At 43.2% G+C, this 17,217-nt stretch overlaps 1 protein-coding gene across 1 annotated transcript in view; it reads left to right on the plus strand.

Annotated features, from left to right (window-relative positions):
* The window catches only part of TRPC1 (transient receptor potential cation channel subfamily C member 1), a 361,187-nt gene that overhangs the window by 64,526 nt on the left and 279,444 nt on the right, over window positions 1-17,217 (plus strand). The window contains exon 2 of the mRNA XM_086943718.1: window positions 914-1,068. Within this exon, the coding sequence (XP_086799844.1) occupies window positions 914-1,068 (155 nt within the window). The remainder of the gene's footprint in view (window positions 1-913; window positions 1,069-17,217) is intronic.

Below are 17,217 nucleotides of genomic sequence, written 5' to 3' on the forward strand. Positions count from 1 at the left end.
CTTGTAAATAAAAATCTAAAAACCATATGAGGAGGTGGGGTGGGCACACCCTGACACCCATAGCAGGATCCTAAAAATGCACCCCAAAATTTAAAATAAAAAAAATATGGATTGTGTTGGTATGTCAAAATGTGATGGATGCCCCATTCGCTGTATTAAAAGTGCTATGTGCTTTAATGCACTTGTAATATGGCAGACTAGACATTCGCCACATTTTTGGAGTATTCCATCCACCAAAGTCCAAATAAGACTTCTAATTCTCTTCAGCATGGCAACTTTCTGGTTGCATGTACCAGATCATTTCAAGAATTCATCACAATGTATTCTTGAGTGCTTTAGCTATTGAAGCTGGGTGAGCAAGGTACTACTGGTGCAGCTTTCTATAGAGAATGAGGATTTTGTCTCCTGTGGCTGAGAGCCTGATATATGCATAATTATCGAGCTTCCCTAACACCACTGACGTTAGCACACAAGTCAGTGCTTTGCTACAGTATTCTGTTGGGACATGCAATGAGGTACTGGTAGCCGTATATTCAGTCAGCCATTCGATTCAGCAGCAGTCCATGCTCCAATGACTTTACGTTTCTTTTACTAGACATTATGGTGAGATGGGGGAGACTATGTGCAGGCTGAGTATTATATAAACACTGGAGTGAGTCAGTTGTATCTGTGTGAAAGGTCACCTTCATAGTTACATATTTGGTATGCATGCCTGGTTCCAATACAATGTTAAATGTACAAAGCATAATGCATTCATCTTGGGTTACAGACATCTTTTGCGTTAGTTGAATTGTGCTGGTACACTTAACCAGGGCAAGTACAGCACTCACACTCTTGCAACAAGACTTCATGATCATGGAGACAAATAATATTCTCGTTCTTTGCTAACATTTGTTGTTGTTGTTTTTTTAAGGTGACTATTACATGGTCAAAAAACTCTTAGAAGAAAACTGCTCAGGTGAAATGAACATAAACTCTGTTGATGTGCTTGGGCGAAACGCCATCACCATAGCTATCGAGAATGAGAACTTGGATATACTGCAGGTCCTATTGGACTATGGTTGCCAGGTACAGATTCTAACCGCTGTCTTTTGTCTTTTCACATTGTTCATAAGTACAAATTCACTTACAGGATTTTGTTTTTTTCCGTTTGTCCCTTTTAATCATCGTTAGGCTTTTTCATTATTATTAGAAATCTTGACGTTGATTGACTAATCCATGAACTTTAAATTTCACAAAGGTATAAGGTTTATTATAGTTTAGTAAATGTTATCTTTAAACACTGTGTTTCCCTTATATGTATTTTTATGTTTTCTGGTTCACTTTACAGTACTTTTCAATGTCTTGTTTTTACTTTCATTGCTGCAATTTTGTTTCTGTTCTGGAGATCTTTTTCAACATGGGACATCCTCCCTTTTTCTGTACAAAACGGATGTGTTAATTAGTAATTACCTTTCATCTGCCTATCAAACATCAATTGTTTATACTTCTGTATATCGGTTGAAAACAACCCATGGTGGTCACTAATACATATGTGACTGGGCACTTTGTTCATCACTGTTGAATTCGTTTTAAAATACAGACTCAGCCACACCCCTGTTGTGTTTGCTAATGGTTGGCTCCTCCATTTTGAAACTACAATGGCTGTAAATTTGATTGGCCACAGAAACATATTTGTTCTTTCAAGTAGGTATGTTTTGTTACAAGAGAATACAGTTTAGACCTAGTTTATCTTGGCTGTGCTCGGACAGTTTATACATTGCTCATTCAATTGTTGAGAATTGTTTAGAATGGAAGTTAAGGAGAAGTGGTTTGGCAGCACAATGAGAGATATATTCATGTGGTGCCAATTTTCCGAATTACAAATGCAGCTATATTTCAAGATGGGCATTAGCTGTGGTCTCCTTTCACGTTCACTAACTGATTGTTCTATCCCTCCCCTCTTGCCCTTTGGCTGTATAGAATATGCTAGCTCATGTTTTTGGCTACTGATTGGTGTTTGCCTTTAAGCGCTCATTGGCAGCACAGGATATTTTCTTGTTTCAATATCGTGTTGATGTGCAGGGCTATATACATCTATAATGAGGGATATTTGATCTATTTCTTCTCTATATATTTTGGTATACCAGTCTGTGCATCTGTATGTGGACTGGTCTTTAACTTGCTTTAAGTTTGTCTGCACTTCAATTAAAATGTAGGAGGAGAAATCAGCTCTGTAGACACTTCTAAGGAAAAATACATGTATTTTCAGGGAAACATCACTTACAACGCATTCATTACAACGCACTACCATTACAACGCAACCATTACAATGCAAACCATTACAACGCATTGCGCTGGGGGGCGCTCTAGGATAGGGAATATATTTAATTTACTATCCAACACCTTCCCTACTATCCACGGGGACTGGAGTTGGAATAGTAAATTAAATAATTCACTATCCAGCGCTTAAAAGCACTATGCGTTGTAATGGTATGCGATGTAAAAACCGCGTTGTAACAGCAGGCGTTGTAATAGCCTGCGTTGTAACGTCACCAATCCGTATTTTCAACCATCCTTCAAGCTCTCAAATACTCAGTTGAATAGTGCCCAGTCCCAAGAAATACTTCAGACCACTGTCACTGCCCCATCAAAGAGTTCCCTTTTCCCCAGAAAAACTTTGCAATTAAATCTCCATCTCCTTCATTGAATGAAAAAGTGTGAGCTCAGTTTTAAAAGAACAGGCACAGGGCAGGTCAAAGACTTTCAGATAATCTGTTGCTACACTCTGCCTAATCTCTTCTCCTGAAACAGTATGTACTGACCCAGTCTCCAAAGAAGGAGTGGCAGAGGAGCACACAGCGAGACAGAGTACCATGAAGATTGGGGGAGTCAGAGAAGAACTTGAGAGAGACAGCTATAAAACATACACACTCTTGTAGAGTACTTAACTAAAAAGAAAAAAGTAGAACTAAAAAAACCACGAGCCGTGTAAGGACACAGTAATAAGTCCATGCTCCAAGTGAGTGACAAACTTAAGATATGAAAATAAAAATCATATAAGCCATCAAATAAGAAGCAAGCAAATGAGGGTCACAATGAGAATAAATAACCAGTGAAAAACGGTGGATGGGCTCTAAGTCCACTGTGAGGTAACAAAATATCTAGCAACAGAGAGTGCATGTGCAGTGTTCAACAAGACCTAAAACCCTCTGTATTGTTGTGAGCAGCGATCCATTCTCTGGAAGGTCCGATGTTCTCATACAGCTCTAGTTTGCAGCATGAGCCACTTGTCTATGGCACTTAACTTGATCTTTTTGGTGCGGCGTCAAGTTATCGTGCAGTCTTTAAATTTCATGTTCCATTTCTTGATGGGCTCCAAATCATTTACAGATGCAGTGTGCTCGGTTAGTGCGGCTAGGATGTAGTATAGGTTAGTATCTGTAGCATGCATACTTTGGAACCCCACACACAGCATCATTTTTTAAAAATCCCTGTATCCGCAATGCAGCACCTATGAAATGTGAGAAAACTTACTGCTATGATTCAACATTCATTGCACACATGGAGTTATCCAGCAATGTTAAACACCTATTAAATTCCCAGAACAAATGTTGCACTACCTGCATGAGTATTTGCATGGAACCCCTCCTTCTGCTGTGCTAGCATTATACAGGCGGCAAGATCTAAACCTATCCACAGACAAACTTAATATTACATTGGCCAAGTAAACTTGAAGAGCTTCGAAAATAAAGTTTGTAATAACAGAAGTAAAGAAAAAATGCAACAAGATGTATAATGAAAATCACACCCAGGTGAATTCATCAATTCATGGACTAACATCATAGTTACATTTTTCCTGAACAATTTTCAATGACAAAAATTGTATTTCACTGTTTAAGCCAATTAATACTTATAACAAAATGTTCACAAAGCAAAATTACATCCAAGACGGAATTCTAAATTTATCAAATCCCACAGTGTTTCACATGTTTCTAAAATTTGATGTATTCTATTTGAATTCTCCTATTAGCTTGGGAGTCCAATAAACTTGTTTCTTTTTTGTTCCTCCAGCAGCCACACAATACTAACAGAAACAGAACTTGCACGTGCACACAAGAGATCAGTTTTAAGAGAGTTACTTGCTTGCACTAAAAGATGAGTTGGCATATGGTGGAGATTTATATTTTTCAGGCCGGATAATTCACCTGGAATTGCTGCTTTTGTTCTGTGGCCCTTCATATGGGGAACATTACGCTCCCTGGTTTGAAGGATATGTCCAAACCTGTGTCTGCCTATCTTGCATTCTGTCTTTTACTACACAGAAAATTTGACCATGAGGATGGCAAAGTCATACAAGAATACATAAGGGCTTTCAATCAAATACTAGTAATGTTGTGTACATTAAACCATACCTTGAGTTTCTTCATATCTGGTGATCCACGTTGCCCTGCCTTCCCTGTGGAGCCATTGACAACGGCACTGCTCGGTGTGCCATCCGCCGAAGCAGTTGCTCCAAATTGACGCTCAACGTTCCCATTAAAAAAATACTTCAGCCTTTATCTCATGCTTCACAGCACCAATAAGCAAACGCCGGCATAGTGTGGGCTTTCCCCTTCACATCTAGTTGCCACCCAGATCTACTCACATTGAAAGAAGTTTGCAGCGCCTCCCTCAGAGTCACTGCCGGAGGCACTGGGTATTCTTTATAGATTTGCCCACTTTGAAGTGCTATTGCTGCTCCTGCCTCTACTTCACGGCAGTGTGGCTAGGCATTCTTCAATATTACAGTTTTAAATTACAAGCAATATGAGGAATGTGAATACATTCATTGAAAGAAATATTTTACCTTTTAAAGACGGTGAAAAGTGTATTACAAAATTGTAATGTCTGGAGTGATGAATGACATTTCTATGTCAGCAAGTTTTTTGATGTACCAAGACTACCTAGTGAACATTGAGGAAAGTAGCTGAAAGATTTTGAGATGCATTTGGTAGCTATTGATGGGTTGGAAAAGAGCTCTTTTGTGCAATAGGCTTGTAACAGAGGTAAGACATATATTCAATAAAAAACAGGAGAAGTCCGGAATGCATACATGGAAGCAAAGAAAAGAATGGGGGACTACTTTTTCACAACAATAAGCATCATAATGGAAAACTTAATTTTTATTATCGATACCAAACACATGGAGAATCTGTTGAGGCCTATGCTGCTACGTTTCACATGGTTGCGTGACCATATGCCTTCAAAAACACAGACGAAATGATCCGGGATCAGTTAGTGATGTGCACAGCGTGCCCTAAGGCACATGTAAATTTGTTATGCCATAAGAACCCTACATTAGATAAAGTTATAAGTACCATTAAGAGTAATGAATGTTCTGCAAAGGGTATCAAAATGTTACAGAAACCTGAAGATATGTCTAGTGATATCAATTTAGTACGAACGCCTAAAGGAGACCAGGATGATAATCTATGTACAAGGGGCAATAAAGATTTACCAATGCATAAAATGAAGTGAGCGTATGAAAACAAAATGTTACCATTGTGGATCAAACAACCATATGGCTTCTTGTAGAATGTAGAAAATGTGGCAGAAAAGGCAATTTTTCAAGGTGTGTCTGTCAGGGTCAAGCTGTAAGGTCTTGACAGTACAAGATGAATACAATAAACATAATGATTTATAAGAACATCTAGAAGACTTGATACATATGTGAAATCTGATCAATGAGTTGGATCACCATGATCAGCAAAGGTGCACAGTACAAATAAATGGTCACCCATTGGAAATGTTTGTAGACACTGGATCTAGAAATACTATTAGCTCAAGAAAGGTGTATGGACAAATTTGAGACAAGAAAACATTACAACCAAGTAAAATTATGCCTGGAGCCTACTAGGTTCACACAATTCCACTAGGTCTGTTTGAGGTTGTTATCCAAATTGAAGAAAGAATCACCAAGGCAAAAGTATATGTGGTGGATCAATGAGTGAACATTCTATGTTGGTCTTAACAAAAACAATTGTGCATGATGATAAATCCATGTAAAGCACCATATGTATTTGCCATAACTGACATACATCCTGATGAAGTTTTACAGGAATTTGAATCTGTGTTCAATTAGAAACTAGGATATCTAAAACGCTTTCAACACATGATCAAACTTAAAGACGATGCTATCCCTATAAAGCAAAAAGTGCTTAACATTCCTCTAACTGTTAGAGAGGAAGTTACATCTATTTTTGATAAATGGCTCAAAGAAGATATATTGAACCTGTAGAAGCGTCGTCTTGGCTGTCTCCAGTCATTATTGGTAAGAAAAAATGTGGTGAAATCAGATTATGCATTGACTTATGGTAGTTGAATCTACGGACAGTTGTGGGAACGCAACCATTACTAAATATTCATGAGTTGATGGCAACTCTTGGCGATGCTAGATTTTTTCCACGTTAGAATTCACTATGGCATATCACCAGGTGTTAATACATCGAGACTCTCGAGATTTCGCTTCATTTATCCACCTATGGGATCGGTCAGGTTTTGCTGTATGTCTTCCGGTTTGTGCTCAGCATCTGCCGTTTTTCAAAAGATCATGAATAAATTGTTAGATGGAATGACTGGAGTGAAAGCATTCCAAGACGATATATTGATTTTCTTTAAGGATGAGGAAAGTCACCTAAAGATTTTGAAAGAAGGTCTTAGATACATGCAGTCAAGTTGATTAACTCTTTGAAAAGACAAATGCAAATTGTAACTTATTTGGGCCACATTATAAGTGCTGAAGGAGTCAAATCATAACCCAGTCTTGTTGCATCTATTTTCAATAATCCTAAACCAACAAACAAGATTGAACTAAGATTATTCTTTGGACTATGTTAATTGTATTTCAAATTTATTCAGAACTACTCAGATAAAATTAAGCCAATGCAAAAATAACTAAAAGGGAAGTAGACTTTGTATGGAATAATGTTTGTGAAAAGTGTATGTGTAGGTTAAAGGAAGAAATTCAAAAAACACCATCTTAGAAGTTATTTGACTAATCATTTCGCTCAATAGTAACTGAAGATGCAAGTCAAATTGGACTTGAAGCTGTTTTGATCCAGCAAAAGCAACATGGAAGTCAACTGATTGGTTCTGCATCACGAAAAATTGAAAGAACCTGAAATCAAATATTCTGTAAATGAAAGAGAAATAGTGGCTTGTGTATAGGCAGTGCCTAAATTCTAACTTTTTATAGGGTAAACGTTTTCTTACTCTCACTGACCACAAACCGTTAGTAAGTATATTGAGCAAATGCAGTACTGATACGTTGTCCCTATGTATTACAAAGCTAGCATGCAAATTACATATTTATGTATTTGACAGAAAAGTCTAATGTTATATCACTGTATTTGTCATACATGCCCTGCAGTGAGAAGATGAAAATGACACGGATGACATAACTGACGATATGGCTGTAGCTTACTTGTCATATGAATGTGAAAGTATGAGTGTTGTGCAGTAGCTAGAAGCTATTTGCAATGATGTAGAGTATCATCATGTGCCAGATTACATTGTCAAATGATGGCCAAAGGAAAAACAGTTGGAAAATGCTCTAAAACCATATTGGAAAATTATTGATGAGTTAACACAAATAGAAACCATCATTATGAGAAATGATAAGCTAGTACTACCTTCAAATGTCCAAGTCCAACTCCTCAGATTAGCCCATTAGGGACATATAGGAATAACAGGAACAAAAGAAAGATTAAGGTCAGAGTATTGGTGACCTTACATGGACCGTGATATTTAGAGGTTAGTGCAGAACTGTTATGTATGTGAAAATGCTGACAAATATATTTGTACACAGTCATCTCCCATAGCTCTGGTACCCCTACCTGATGGTCCATAGCAAAAAGTGGGGATAGACTTTATTGATCCAATGTAGAAATTAGCCATTGGTATGTTGTTTGCAATAGTTTGTATTGTTTGCTGCAGTAAATGGCTTTAATTAGAGTTTATGGATACTTCCACTACAAACAATGTGATAACATTTCTTGAAACTATTTTTACCAGGCAAAGGGCTTCACATCATATTGTGAGTGATAATGGATCACAATGTTTGTCAATGGAAATGAAACATTTTTGAAGGGTTCTGGAATCAACCATTATAAATCATCCTTATGTCATTCTAAGGGAAGGGTCAGGTTGAACATATAAATTGTATTATTAAAGAAACTGTTCAATTGACTTGCTAATGGCTAGGGCGCTGGACCTCGGACTTGGGGATCTGGGTTCGAGTCTCTGTAACGACGCCAAAACCTCCTGTGATTCTGGGCAAATCACTTAGTCTCCCCGTGTCTAAAAAAATTAATGTGTGTCCTCATGTAATTTAACTGGTGCTATGTAAAGCGCTCTGATACCCGATTCGTTTCGGGTCTAGTTCGCGCTATATAAAACTCTGCAAAACCCCCCCAAAAAAACAATAAAATACCAGTGAGAGGGGCATTTCGTGACCATCTATGGGCATTTCACACAGCCTTGCATTTATTACTTGAACCAATTTTTATTGATTTGTTTTATGGTACAAACCATAATATAGCCATGACAGTGTAGAACTTAAGTCATCAGCAAAGTATATGTTTACAGAGGGGCTAAATAGACTAAGCAATGGAAATTGTCTCAGCAGAAGACATTTGTACAGTTTTTACATAACCAACAAACATTGGATAGGACAAGTGCAGCGGGCAGGTCATAATAGGTACAATCAGTCAACATCTCTTCACATGTGACATGTAATCAGTTTGGCACTGGTTGAGAGCGTCCAGGAGAACAACTCTGATCATACATTGGGTAAGAAAGCTTAGTCTCCACAACAAAGGGAGGTAGTTTCCGGCATTATGCATATACCAAGACTCAGGAGGGCAGATATGAGTCGGGGAACAATAAAGGGGGGTGAAAATAGGGAAAGAATGGAATATCAGACATCTTTCTCAGAATGCTATACAGGGTGCTAAGCGGGCATGGATCCCCATCCAACATGGCATCTCTGGGTTCTTCGGAGAGCACCTGTAACTCATGCAGGAGTGTGTCCCACTCCAGTGCAGTGGAAGTTTTGCACAAGCCTCTAACCTCCTCTCTATGGAGTGCTACCAATTTGGCCTTGCCCCACTTCCAAGTGGCTGCAAACCAATTAGAAAGGCCGGGAGATGGGTATCCTTCCGCTACATGGCAATGGCTCTTCGAGCTATGAGTAGGGCCAGTAAACCCATGTGACAGTTGTCAGGGCATCCGTTACCACTTTCCACAACGATTGTGCTTCTGGGGAAAGTCTGAAAAATGTGCACCATGTCAGCTTCCTGGGCGCCACATCTAGGACAATTTGATGCACTACCATATATTCTATGCCAACGCGCAGGTGTATTGTACTCTGTGTGTAAAATGTTGTGTTATATATACTGGAATTTCATATTGCAAGGGATTTTTGGTGGGGATATAGGAGGGCCCTCTCCTAGGGGAGGGCGTGGCTACGGCTGCAATGGAGGCAGACGTGTTCGAGTAGAGCTCTAAAGGAGGCTTCCCTGAAAAGGCTGGCAACTCCGAGCATAGCCTTGCAGGACGACACTACTGAAGCGGGACACAAGCGGGGTGTGATCATCCTGATGCAGTGATTCCGATCTGGGCTCTCTCCAGCCCGACGGTGCATCATTTGACTGGCGAGGCTGCTAGATATGTGACCCTGATGTGGAAGGCTCATACTACGCGAGCCCGGGGTTTAGCTCCGCCCACGAGGCCGCGAAAAATTGCGTAGTTGCCATGAACAGACGGCGACTGCTTCTAATCGCAACTCCTGACCTGATGCTTGCAGCTGTGCAGTAAGCTGCAGTGACTGACCCGACCCGGCTGACCACCAATGTGGTATCGTGGGCGCTCGCCCCCCCCTGCCGCCAGACTTACATTGTTGGTGGAGTACGGGAGGAGACTGGAGCCCCAGCGGCGATACTTGCAGGATCCTGGTATTGCAGTTGACCTTGATTACTGCAGTGGCTGTGGAGACGCACGGTGAGCGTTCCCGATCTGGCCCGATCAGGCAGCTGCTTCCTCCGAGGCACGGCCGGTGTAAGTGCCCCCCCTTTTTCCTGCTGGTGCGCTGGAGGTGGCTTCGGCCTGGCCTGTAATTGCTGTCGCTGCTGCCGGAGTGAGGATGCGGTGATTGTGCTCCACACGAGCAGATTGTGGGCTGTGGCTGGCTGCTGCCCGTAGTAAGCCCTGTGTGGGGCGTGCGGTGAGGGGCGTGTTGCACCTGAGGCCCCCGGAACATCTTTGACGCACTGCGAGAGCCCGCTTTACCATCAGCCCACCGGGCCTTCATCGGGGGTGAAGGTAAGGGGGCGATGTGGGATGACGCTGCTTGGGCAGCTTGTTACAGCTGCATCTGCGAAGTGCCTTCCTGGCAGGGGATCTGTCTTTGAGTGCCCGCTAGCTACAAACTGATACTCCCCACCTGCCCTAATAGTCATAAGCATTATATATTGGTGAAAGGCGCTGGTATTTACCCGGCGATGCAGGGGCCCGGTTGCGCCTGCCCTGGGCAGGACACACAGTTCTCGCCTCTCAAGGAATTCCCCTATGCCATTCAGGAGCGCCCTTGACTCACTGTGTGGACGGTAGAGGCACTGCGGGATTGCCACCCCTGCGGAGTTGCTGCAGCGCGGGAGCTGAGGCGCAGTCTTGGGGCCTGGACCATCAGCGTTTGGAGCGGAAGCGATCTTCCTGTCATCAACATGGCGGCAGCTGCGCAGCTGGTGTGAACACGCTAATACATTGCCATGCTACTACTTTAGTGTCCCACATGGTTTATCTGAGTGCTCCCCCGGTGAAGAAATTTGTGGTTGCAGCTTGCTCATTGTGGCACCAACCCTGACCCAGCTTGATCTCTGGTTAAATAGTGGACTGATGCGCCCATGCCCACCACGATCTGGGTGGCAGTGTGCTGCAGTTACTGGCAGAGGTGTGGAAAAGGGCTCAGAAGAGCAGTAAAACAAGACTTCATTGCTCTGGCCGGGTACTGTTGAGTGTCTGCTGACTGAAGACTGCTGACGCTGGGGAAGGAACCACAGTGGTGCATACATCCTGATGACGCTGTGTAACACTCCTTAGACGCGAGGACAGTAGAGGCGAATAAAATCTACACTCGATGTCGAATGGTTCCCGTGCGTGGACTGGAACGGGCGGAGTGCAATCCGTACCAATGCCGTCCAAGCCCAAACCAGACAAAATGGCAAAGCAGTGATCGGCGGATCAAACCGCAACTAAGCTGAATGCGGTACTCGCCGCGATGGAGCGCCTGGAGGAAACCATCAATCAAACCCGCACCTCCCTGGAATCCAAAATTGAAAAAGTGGCCATCGACCTCACACATCTGCACGCAGATCACCGTAAATTAACAGATCGCACCACTGCCTTGGAATCCACGCTCGCTGAAATCAAACCGCAGGTGGTACAATTGGATAAACAAGTGCATAAACCGTGTGGAGTTCCTGGAAGATAGAGCGGAGGATACTGAAGGAAGGGCGCGACGCAACAATGTCCATATAGTGGGTGTGCTGGAAAAATGGGAAGGAAAAGAACCTGCCTTACACATGGAGACATGGCTCAGAGATCTGATGCGGGAGGGGTCTCTCTCACCACACTTTGTCATAGAGCGTGCCCACAGAGTCCCGGCGAGACCCATGCTTCTTTGGATTCTTAACTACCGGGATCGAGATGCCGTCTTACAAGAAACTAGGAAACTCCAGGACATTCACATAAACAACCACAAAATTATGTTCTTCCCAGACTACACCATCCAAGTACAACGCCAGAGATCCTCGTTCATGGCGGTGAATAGGCGCCTGAGGCAAAATAACTTGAAATATTCCCTGCTGTTCCCCGCGCGACTGCAGGTGGTAGCCAACGACAAAACACACTTCTTCAATACCCTGGAGGAGGCGGAGGATTGGCTGGACACATTCACGAATGCAGGGACTCGAGATAAACCTGCAACTACACCACTGCCTAGGCTGAGAGGCCCTTTCCGTCGCCGTCGTACGGAGCGCAGAGCTGCAAGACAATGGACACCGCCCTCGCCGCCAATGGGCCCACACTCAGACCTGATCCTTAGCGGTCAGCGAGACGTCTTGCAAGCGTGGCTGAGATCAGCGGGTCCCAAAGAACCGAGGAGGCGTCCAACTCCAGCCATCATGACTTGTCCAGTGACGATGAACAAGTATATGGCTTGCAGAACTTACAGAACACGACCGAACAACCAGATGTCACCCCACAGACGGCGGACCTGATAGCATGACCACAGCAGGCTTCTGTCTTTATTGGGATAGCGGATCGAGGTATTGGGGTATATATGTGGAGACAAGATGCTGCTGGACAGATGGACATTTGAAATGCGAGTTATTAAGACCCTATGCTGTTCACTCGCTGCTAGGAATGCTGCCGTGCTTCAGGAGGGAGGCGGCGGGGCTGAAGTGTATGTTTTGTCGCTATCTTCTGGGTATCTAGGCACATGCTCTGCTCAAAAAGAGCTCCTGGGTCACCATACGTAGTTTGTCATATCTATATTGCATTTTGCCTGTGTATGGGGAGCCCCTGGGATGCTCGACACGTTAATAGTATACTAACTTAGACTAGTCCACAGTGCACCCCCTGAAATCTTTTGACTGTTCTCTCCAGTTGGAGGTTTGGACGATTGCTGTTGCATTTTCGACCTTTTGGTATTATACATGATTATGTTTTTATTGGGAGTTTATGTTGAGACATCGCCTGTTCCGAGTGGTTTTATGCACGCACATGGGTTGCGAGCCAAAGTGTTTGACAAAGTGTCTAACGCTAAGCTGTATTTAATATATATGTCTGCTGGACTGCTGCAGTCACAAGACTATTTGATGCATTGTGGGGATTATGGCTTCAGTTAAGATAGGTATGTGGAATATGAGGGGTCTACATTCGCCGTCGCGTAGGTACCAGATCTATTCATACCTCAAGCGACATCATATACAAATTGCTTTGCTGCAAGAGACCCACGTGGCCAAATCAGAGATACAGCGCTTACACCGGCGCTGGCGCGGCCAGTTATTCGCCACAGGGTACTCCACATTTGCGCTAGGTACACTAATATGGGTGAGGGCGGGTGTTCCATTCACGATCACACAGTCGCTAGTGGATGCATAAGGGAGATATGTAATAGTTAGAGGAGCTCTGAACGGCCGACAAATAGTGCTGGCATCGATATATGCTCCTAAGACAGAACAAGCTTCATTCTTTGACAGGGTATCACGCATACTTGCACCTTGGCATAACATCCCCATGTTTTTAGGGGGCGACTATAATAGTCCTTGATGTTTCATTAGACCGCTCCTTCCCACCCCTTCCGGGTACAAGTACGCACCACGCTATGAAGGCACTGACCAATTGGGCTGCACATTGGCATCTGAAGGGTACCTGGCGACATCGTCATCCCCAAGACAGGGTATATTCTTATTATTCTGGAGCCCATGACCTGCATGTACAACTGGATAGCTATATGCTCTCGGAGGAGCTGATCCCCCATGTATTTGCGATTTATTATTTAGGCCAGACGCACTCTGACCATAACCCGCATGTTTTGGAGGTGTCATGGGAGCGCCCCCACCCGCCGATCCCAACCTGGCGACTGCAACCAGACCTTTTACTGGATGCACCTTTCCGGGACTTCTTAGCTGCCAATATCCCTCTGTATTTTGAGGAGAATGCTGGTACAGCCACAACGCTTTTGGTGGAGTGGGACGCGTTCAAAATTGTGATAAGGGGGGACTGCCTTGGTGCGCAGGCAGGCATGCGACGACAACTGGAAGCAGATCTCACGTGCCTAGAAACTGCCCTGCTTCAAGAGGAGGGAGAATCATTAGAGGGTAACACTGGACCTCTGGGACACCTCAGAGTCGAACACTCCAGATTATTAGATCCATAATTTAAACTATGCCGCGCATTCAGCGCACACCCATCATATGGGAGATAAACCTGGTGGGTTGCTATTGTGGCTGATACGGCAAGACATGGCTGCCGCACCCGTGGCAGCGATACAAAATGCACATGTAGTCATGATGCATACCCAAAAAGATATACACCTCGCTTTTGTGGAACATTACTCCACAGTATACAGGTCTTGCTTGACAGCCACGGATATTGATATACAGAATTTCCTGTCCATAGTGACGTTGCCACAACTTACGGATAGTCAGCAGGAAGAAGTAGGTGCTCCTTTGTTGCCGGAGGAAATAAGGGATAGTGTATACTCTCTGTCGAATGGCAAGACACCGGGTCCGGATGGCCTGCCGGCAGAATTCTGCAAGGCATACTCAGTGGTATTAGTACCAGAACTGTTACGGGTATATACGGCAGCGCTGGAATATTCAACACTTACCCCCACACAAAATGAGGCAACGCTGGTTTCTCTTTTGAAGCCAGGCAGGGAGCGCGTGGAACCTTGAGCTCATGGTGGAACGTTGATAAGGGGTTTTGATAGTTGGGGAGCGGGAAGCTTTTATTCTTTGGGGAGACGTTATGCTGAGTGGAAAAAAACCTGTGTCCACCCATCCTGCGTCCTTTTGTTCTGATAGCCAGTAACACCCATGACTTACCCCATAACTAGTAAGGGCATCACTTAGAGTTTGGTGGGCAGCGCGTCATTCTGCCAGGGCAGTGGACCCATGTACTCCCCTGCCTGTCAGTATACAGCCCACCATAATTAGACTCTTCTGCCTGTCTGGCGGCGATATCTCTGCCTTCATAGGAAACACTACCACTGTGGATATTCAATAGGAATTTAAGGTATGCTGAGCGACTGCCGTGTTTTATGCAGGTGCTCAACTAACATTTTTGTTTCTCAAAAATAAACTCCCAAAGCAGTCATTTGTTTCTGAAAAACTAAAAACGAATGGTCTTGATACCCTAGGAGATTTTTTCCAGAGTGTGGGGTAATTTCTAGCTTTTTCTTTGCAGTACTGCCAGGCATTTCCTGGTGGTCCCAAACAGTGAAAGAAGTACGTCAGACTGTATGCTCTAAACAGGGAGTACTGTTTGAGGTACTTTGTCTGACAGCCCAAACTCTGTCGGGCCATTGGCCACTCCAAGTAATCCCCTGGTAGAGTCGTGGGGGCTTAGCTGGCAGAATCATGACGGTCTGCTTGAATCCAAAGAGAGTGGACAGACTGTCAGTTTGCCGGTCGGAATACTCTGTGACATTTGTGACTGAGTATCCTGTCCGCCAAGCTCTAAATAAGCCACCAAGTGTCCTCTCATAATAAGGGGCATTGCATTACTTGTGTATGTGACTAAGTGTGAAGGGTCTGGAGTTCCACACGGCCTAATAATGAAAAACAGGGTGTGTTAGAGGAGTGTGCAAAGATCTAAAAAGGACATTTTGGGAATGCCTACAAAGTAAGTGGACAAAGGTCATTCACAAACGTTTTCACATGCACTGTGCATGTGAAAACGTTTGTGAATGATGCACTTAAAACGGTTTTGGAAACTTAAACGAGATGTATGTTGAGGGGTTTGTACTGAAGCGCATTAATCGATTTGAAAATAACAAAATGTAAATATAGTTTTAAGTAGAGAGAAGGAAGAATGAAACAGAAATTTAAGTATTTTTGAGTTCCTAACCCTACACATACATAATTTATTTCACATTTATATGGTTACAGAATCGACTTGTGTTGTGCCACCTTTATATTTGAATACAAAATATCCATTCTTAGATAACATTGTGCATTAGATCAGGTGTGAAATGTTTGTGAATAAGCAAGAAGTTGAAACTTACATGCAGTAACTTACATATTACAGAATTTACTAATTCATTGGGGACCATGTGTGAGCCAGGCCTATAATGCAAAATGTGCAAGTGATTAATGTTTAGTGAAATGAAGCATCTTCCTGCACATTTGTTTTTTTGTGTGCATGTTTATGGTCAATATTATCTTGTGTGTAACGTCTTTAAAAAAAATACATAGCCCACATTCCCCCATTACTTGTCCACTTACCCCTGACCTTCAGTCTTAGAAGGGTTTTAGGTTTTCGGTTTGGGTTTAGATTCCCCTTAAGTGGGTCTAACTGCTTTGGAAGTGAATTGTTTCTTGAATAAAAATGCTTTTGCCAAGAACTCTTTGGTGTTATCATTGTGTTCCTCTGCTGCTAGAAATAGCTCCAGAGAATGAGTGCTGGAATGGCATCCCACTGGACTCCTTCCAGAAGGCATGCTGCTTTCTGTTCAGTCTGCACTCAGCAATGCTAGAACATATTTTAAAAATAGCTTGGATATTATGTGAGGAAGGGAGGCTCATTCTCAGACACGGTGCCTATAAATTGCTATGGTAACTTGCCTCCTCTTAGCAATAAGATGGCCGACTAATTGCCACAGAACGTCCAAAAGGTTAATAATATCTCCATTTTTGTTGCAGAAAAAAAAATAGCAGTGGCAAAGACAATAGATCTTACTTTAGAATGATAATTCATTCTAACTGCATTTGTATGTTCCTGTGTTTCCGCATATTTTCGCACCCACTCACAAAGAGGAAGGGGTCCCCTGGGTACACCCTCCCATTTGCGAGTGGTTTACCACCTACTTAAAGTAGGTGGTAAACTGCAAGTGTTGTGCAACCACAAATGCGGCCGCAAAACAATAGTACATGGCATTGTGACTTGCTATTAGGAAGGGACGCCCCCTCCTAATAGCGAGAGTGGCAAGCACTATTTTGCGAGTTAGTGACTCGCAAAATAGTGTTCGTACATGCCTAGACCCTTTTTTGCGGTTGCAAACGGGCAGATCTCCCGTTTGCGACCGCAAAAAATCGTCGTACCCCTGGCCCAGAGACTCTTGTTACCTGTGCCAATTTCTTTTTCAATTAGGTTTCCCCTCCATTAATGTTTGTGTCCTGAAGAGAACTCCACACTTTAACCGGGTTCGAAACATCGTTGACACTTTTAGTGCACAATTCGATGCTGGTCTAATACAAGGAGTGATTCCATTCTGACTTATTCCAATTGTTTATATGTGCTCTAGAATGCATAAATTTAAAGTGATTTTAGACTACGTGGTTTCTCTACGTTTAGGTGTTTTTTAGGTCTCGCCTGTCGATGCGCATGCGCATCGAGCAAGGCGAGAGTATTGGCACTTATCCGCTCTTTATCCACACTGCAAGGAATCGTGGCGATTCCTTGCAGTGCACG

Source organism: Lissotriton vulgaris, chromosome 11 (assembly GCF_964263255.1).
Source record: "Lissotriton vulgaris chromosome 11, aLisVul1.2, whole genome shotgun sequence".
NCBI classification, from domain to species: domain Eukaryota; kingdom Metazoa; phylum Chordata; class Amphibia; order Caudata; family Salamandridae; genus Lissotriton; species Lissotriton vulgaris.